Source organism: Arachis duranensis, chromosome 7 (genome assembly GCF_000817695.3).
Source record: "Arachis duranensis cultivar V14167 chromosome 7, aradu.V14167.gnm2.J7QH, whole genome shotgun sequence".
NCBI lineage: Eukaryota > Viridiplantae > Streptophyta > Magnoliopsida > Fabales > Fabaceae > Arachis > Arachis duranensis.
This window is the reverse complement of record NC_029778.3, coordinates 17,590,534-17,597,407: the sequence shown is the minus strand read 5'-3', so window position 1 is coordinate 17,597,407 and position 6,874 is coordinate 17,590,534. Positions and strand designations below refer to the sequence as shown.

The 6,874-nt window shown below is 40.0% G+C and overlaps 1 protein-coding gene across 1 annotated transcript in view; it reads right to left on the bottom strand.

Moving 5' to 3' along the window:
• Nucleotides 1-416, bottom strand: part of LOC107458107 (transcription factor RF2b) — a gene marked incomplete in the record, with an annotated part of 3,291 nt that extends 2,875 nt beyond the window's left edge. Inside the window, 1 exon segment of the mRNA XM_016076322.3 lies at nucleotides 1-416. Within this exon segment, the coding sequence (XP_015931808.1) occupies nucleotides 1-279 (279 nt within the window).
• Nucleotides 417-6,874: the final 6,458 nt, after the last annotated feature.

The window sequence follows — 6,874 nt, the reverse complement described above, 5'->3', positions numbered from 1 at the left end:
CTTGTCCACGTCAATGTACGTCGTGAACAGGTCATCCTCCGATCCGATCTCGTCGAGGCTGGCCGTGGAGGAGCCGCCGGTGAACGGATCCGACGGCGAGAGGTCCATCATGTCGTCAGGTAAGCGGAAACTGACTTCGGAGTGAGCTCGGCGGTGGCCATTGGCGGCGGAGCGAACGAAGAGTGAGGAGGCTGAGGAAGTTGCGGCGGTGGAGGGGGCCGGTGGAGGTAAGTGGGAAGCGGAGTTTGGAGGTGGTGGTGTTGGTGGTGGATCTTGCATCTGTGTTGTTATTTGTTGCCAATTCCTATGCTTCTTCTTTGTCTTAAGTCTTGAGAGTCACACAAACAAGTGAGTGAATGAATGAATGAGTGCAATTCTCTCTGTCTTTCATCCCTCTCTCTCCGCTTCCCTTTACTCCCAAGTTCCGGCAATTAACAAATCCGATAATAATAATAATAATAATAATAATTATAATTAAAATAATATTTTTTGTGACAAAACGTCAATAACGTTTTGTTCTTTCATAATTAAATTTTTTTTATTATGAAACGTCAATGATATTTTGTGCTTCCACCACAACCGTATAAAATGCTAAAATAATCAAATATTTTTATATTTTACGTTAAAATTATTCATATACAAAAATTTTAGCCTTTATCTTTCTATAAATTCGTATAAATATATAATGAAAAAGATTATATATAATTATATGTAAAGTAACATTAAGTCACCAAAAAAAAATATGTAAAGTAACGTTATAAAAGAATGACAATATTAATTTTGAATAATAAGAACGGCTGTCCTACATATATAAATATTTTTGTAATAAGTTTAATGACATAAATTTAACAAAAAATTTGCATGTATATGGTAGAGTAAATATTTATAGTAATTTCTGAAATTTGCATAAATACCCAATGTAATCCTTAAGATTCTGATTTTTCTATTATAGTCTTTCAGATAGAGCTTTGAGCACCTAAAATAGTCCTTGGACACATTTATGGTAATGAGTCATCACCAGAGCGCTGACGTGGACTCGGTTTGCCACGTTGGAGGGGCCCCAAACATCGTCGTTTTGATTTGGCGCCCTTGATAGTCAAAAACGACGTCGTTTTGACGTTATTTAGCATGAAAAACAGTTTTCTCTCCACTACCAACTTCACTCGTCTCTTCTTCTTCCACCCTCAATCATCATCTTCGTCTCCTCATCAATGGAGTAACCTTAGGGTTTTAATCACTGGGTTGAAAAAGTTGAGAGAAGAAGAAGTAAGAGGTTTTCGTTCTTCCCCTCCGTCACTAGAAGCAAGAGGTTCCGACTTTGTGATCGGATTCAAGGTAATCCCCCTCTTTTTTTTTACTTTGCATTTTCGATTCAATGTTGGTTGATGATATGCAAGTTGCTAGTTCCCTTTTGGACCTTAAATATCTTTTTCGTTCTGCCTGGAAGGCATTGGAAGTTGTTTGCGAGTCCTGATAGAAGACTCTGTCCCTGCCAACGCACTTGAGAGTGCTCTGAGCTCTAGCTCCCCTCTCTTTGAACTACCTCTGGAAATAGCAAAAAGAAGAGATGCTTTCACACTTGCTTCCTAACTCCCCAGCTACCTAGCTACCAGACTCCTTCTCCTAACTCATCAGTGAAATCTTTCCTGATCTATAGATTCCTTTTCTGTTGGCTAGTTATTGAGCTATTGAGTTTTCCTTAACAAAAGAAAGGTGCTAAAAAATCTAGAATTAGGATCTACTTTAGACCAACTCGCTGAAACTACAAGCCAAGGAAAGACTACCAGCTGATGAAAGAAGGTCAGAGTCATGAACAGGAAAAGTGTGTCGTTGTAGTGTCTAGGATTGAAGGTTGGCTAGGATTTGTGGGGTTGTTCTATTTAACCCGAATGAAATAAAAATATGGTAAACGATGTATGCAGGACTGGTTCAAAATGTGTTTTTTAGGTGTTGATGTTTTTTTTATAATGCATTAGTAGGCTTTTAAATTATGCCTGTATTAAGTAAAAACTTTAAATTTCTTGCAGATGGAAGAGAGGTTGGACATCATGTTTCATCATGGGGGTAACTTCAAAAAGAATGCAGAAGGGATTATGATTTATTCTCCGGACAATAAGGCATGTTTAGGTGATCTAGACACTGACACTCTATATGTCTTCTTCATACGGAACTACCATAAAGAGCTTGGGTATAATGACATAAAGCACTGCTGGTGGCATGTTCCTGAAAAAGGCTTGGATAATGGGTTGAGAAATGTAAACAATGACAAAGTGATAAGAGAGATGGTGAATTGTGCTAGGACAAATGAGGGAATGATTGATGTATATTTCGAGCATGGAGTGTTAGTGTCAGAGGTGTTAGAGGGAGGTAACACAATTGTGTACTTGGATGACGATGGTAGAGAGGGGTGTAATGCTAAAGATGCTGATGTCAATTCCCAACTAATTGAGACTCATGCACTCATAGTTGCTCCCACCCCGAAGGTTGTACCATCACACTCTAAACCAAAGTTCACACTACATCTGAAGTCACACAGCCACCACCAGTGTCAAGGACTCCTACCCAGCCGAAGGTGCCAATAAAAAAAACTAATCCTCCCAAGATAACCAACCCCCCAAGGCAACGAAGCCCAATAGATTACACCAGCCCACCAAGCCCACCAAACCCACCAAGCCCACCAATCCCACCAAGTCCACCAGATCCAGCCAGCCCACGAAGCCCAAGAGATCAAGTATTTTCAGGAGACTTTATACACGATCTGCTGCTAGAGGATTCAGGAGCAAGGTGTTTAACAATGAAGTTTCATTTGATGTGTCTTCTGACTCCTCTGACAGTGAAGAAAATAACCTGTTTAAGCCAGGACCGGATGAGGATAGTTCTTTTAATTCTGAGGCTGCAGGGAATGATAATAAAAATGGCAGTAGGATTAGGAGAAACAAGGTACAATCAGATGTGGGATCAAGAAATGTTAATTTAGTATGGAAAGGGAAGGAAAAGATATTGCATGAAGACGACGGTTTGGTGTAGGAGGTGCGCGACGTTGAGATTGATCTTGGGTTTGTAGGTTGTGTTGATCAAGGTGCAGAGGATGGACTAGACCCAGGTGTTGACTCAGATGGCACCAATTCCTGGCACTCAGAAGAGATGAAAACGCCTCCAAACTCAGAAGATGAGCTGGAGGAAGAAAATGATTTTGAGAAGGAATGTCTGCTGTTTAGGGAAAGTGTAAGATTCGGAGAGTTGCATCTTGAGGTTGGTATGTAGTTCCGAACGAAATAGAAATTTAGAGAAGCTGTGAAGGAATACACAATCCAAGAGGGAAGAAGTATAAAGCTAGTGAAAAATGACAGCATAAGATGTAGGGCGATTTGTAAGGTCAGTGATTGTCCATGGGTGGCTTATGCATCAAGAGACCATGAGGACACGTGTTGGCAAATTAAGACCTTCAACGATGACCATACTTGTCCAAGAGAGGACAAGAATAGGGCTGCCAACAGGAATTGGGTATGCAGCAAGCTTGTAAAGAAGGTGAGAAAGTATCCGAATTTTAGACACTGCGAGGCTACAACTTACTTCAAGACACGGTTTGATTTGGCACTGAATAAGAATTCAATCTCGAGGGCATTAATGGATGCTAGAAGTGTGGTGTATGGTGATGAGAAAGAGCAATATAAGATGGTTTGGGATTATAGTATGGCGCTGCTGAAGACCAATCCCGGTTCCACTGTAGAGATATGTACCACCCCACAGCCAGACGGTGAAGTTACCTTTGATAGGATGTATGTATGCTTAAGCGGCTGTAAAAACAAGTTCAAGGCTGGCTTCCGTCCTTTGATAGGGCTGGATGGTGCATTCCTGAAGATAAGGTCTGGTAACCAGATTTTGTCAACCATGGGGTTAGATGCAAATCACCATATCTATGTAATAGCTTGGGTTGTTGTCAGAGTGCAGAATACAGAGACATGGAGATGGTTTCTTGAGCTACTTCATCAGGACTTAGGTTACTATAAAGATCATGACTGGTGCTTTATATCAGATATGCAAAAGGTATGGAGCACTTGTAATTATTGCCCTTCTTTGAATCTATTAGACATTGATGGTTAAATGCTTATCTGTTATATTCTCATATGCTCATATGCTTATCTATTTGAATCTATATGCTCATATGCTTATATGCATATCTGTCGTACAAATATTATTGCTAGATGTGACAAATAGAAATTGGTTGTCTGATTAATCAGGGTGTCCTGTAAAATTTTTATATACTTAATCTCTTGAATCAGTGTGCATATATTGGATAAAGGTTAGAGACTTTTATGGGGCTCAATTGTAAAGTTTAAGGACCATTATAGGGATAAACATTAAATGTCAGGGACTTTTATGGGTCACGAATATAAAGTTAGGGTCTTATATGTGTATATTTTGTTGTAACTATATATGTATAATGTTTCATGAATCTGACAAGGACTAATATCAGTAGTGAAAGAGGTGATGCCTGACGTGCATCACCGTTTCTGCATCTGGCATTTATGGAAAATTTTCAACAAGAATTGGAAGGATTTACAGCTACAAAGATTTTTATGGGAATGTACAAGGGTAACAACTTACCAAGAATTCAGAGATGGAATGGACAATATCAAAAAGTTAAATGAGGGTGCTTGGGCATATTTAAAGAAGTGGCCGATGGATGCTTAGACCAGAAGCTTATTCAGCCATAAGCCAAAGTTGGATAGCATCTGTAACAACGCATGCGAGGTGTTCAATTCTAAGATCAAGGATGCACGAGCCAAACCCATCATAACATTGCTGGAGGAGGTAAGGATGTTTGTTATGTCCACCATAGCGAAGAACAAGGTAAAACTGAAGAATCACACTGGGAAGCTCACACCGGTTATAAAGAGCAGGCTGGAAAAGGTTAGGAAAGAATCCAAGCATTGGAAGCCTATTTGAACTAGGAATAACGGATACGAAAAATTTGAGGTGCACAGACATCCAACTAACCATGTTGTGGACATAAGAAAAAGATTGTGCACCTGCCAATTTTGGATGCTAACAGGTAAGCTGCTTGTGTATAACAATTGTCTTTATGCAGAGTAGTTACTTAAGTTGCTTGTGCATATCATAGTTTATGTCACTGTTTGGCACCTGTAGGTATTTTGTGTGTGCACGCTTGTGCTGCCCTCTCTCGTGTGAATAAGCAGCCAGAGGACTTCTGTCACAGATGGCTAACCATGGAATCATACAGGAAAACTTATAACCACCACATTAATCCAATTCTTGGGCAACCACTATGGGAGCAAGCAGAGGACTGTAACAGGCCACATGCCCCTAAAATCAAGACAAAACCTGGAAAATTAAAGATGAAAAGGAGGATGGATGCGGATGAGAATAGTGGTTTTGGAGCTAAGAAGCCTAAAGTTGACCCAAAACTGTTGGGCAACACTAGAGACGGTGTACACCTGAAAAGACAGCTAGGGGCCTTTACATGCAGTTTTTGTGGTGAAAAGAGGCATACGAAGAGAGGCTGCAAAAAGAAGAGGAATGCTGATGTTGCCGATGTTACCGAGGCAGCTAAGAAGAAGAAAAATGATGCAGGACATCCTATTTCTGAGCAGCCTATTGAGTAGCCCCAAGACGATTGTGGCCAAGTAGATGTGGAAAGCAATCACATGGAGATCGAGATAACTCAGCCTATTACTTCTGAGCAAGAGGATTCTCAAAAGGTAACTAAAATTTTATATCTTCAGGCTTTTATTATTTCCGTTGATCAATTATACTTAATGCCAACTTTTTCTCATATAGGATCCTAGACTGAAAAGACCTTCGAAGTTGTCACCAAGAAGAAGATCCTCTCTGCCGCCAACCTTACCAACAGTAAACTCCTTGCAGGGTGCATATTCAATAACAGCTACAAAGTTTGCCAACATGATGAAGTTCATCCCAACGCTAGGATTTAAGCCACCAAGAAAGAAGAACTGAAGACTTTAGATAATTCTACTTAGGAGTTTCTGTTTTGTATAATTAGTCTTTTCCATCATACAATGACTATATGGTAAATTGTGATCCAAAGGCCTTTTTGAGATGCCTTGATTTTGATGAAACTACAGACAGCAGCATTTATGTTCCTTGACTGCCTTTTATCTTTGTCTTTTGTTGTTTTTTGAAAACAATGAAATTTATCTTAATACACTATGCTTTGTGGTTTACCAATCACTTTTCTTGCCTTATTCAGCCTTTACTGATTACATTTCATTTCTTGCACTAACATAAATAATGATAGTTTCATAGCTAACAATATTTTCATTCCATCAACAAGCAGTTTTTTTACATCTGTTGCTAACAGGGAACCCTAAACCACCAACTTATTCATCATTTGCAATACAGGATCACCAACAACACTATCAGTACAAACACAGCTAACACTAACAACTGGGTAATCACTTGTTGTATATGGACATCCTCCTCCAACCTCCGAAGCCTCCAATCAAAGTTCATCTTCACTTCATAATCATCACCACAAGATTCTGACTTATCAACCTGTTCCTCATTCACAGAATCTGCCCACACAAGAAGCCCGCACCATCTCTTTTTACTTGTCTGTAACCAACAAACAATCAAAGTTCAGGGAGGAACAACAGAAGAACAGTGAGGGGAGGACAATCATAACAACATAAGTAATTATCCTAACCCACATTATAATTGGGACAGCTATAAAACGGTTTGTTCAGATTCATATCTGTGCCAGAACATCTGAGAACCGGCCGGCAGCCACAGTCGTACCATTCTGGTGGGACCGATCTTCTGCTCTTCGTTTGCGTTCTCGTCCGGTTCCAGCTAGATGAGGAACGAACAGAGCTTCCACCTGCAGTGCTAC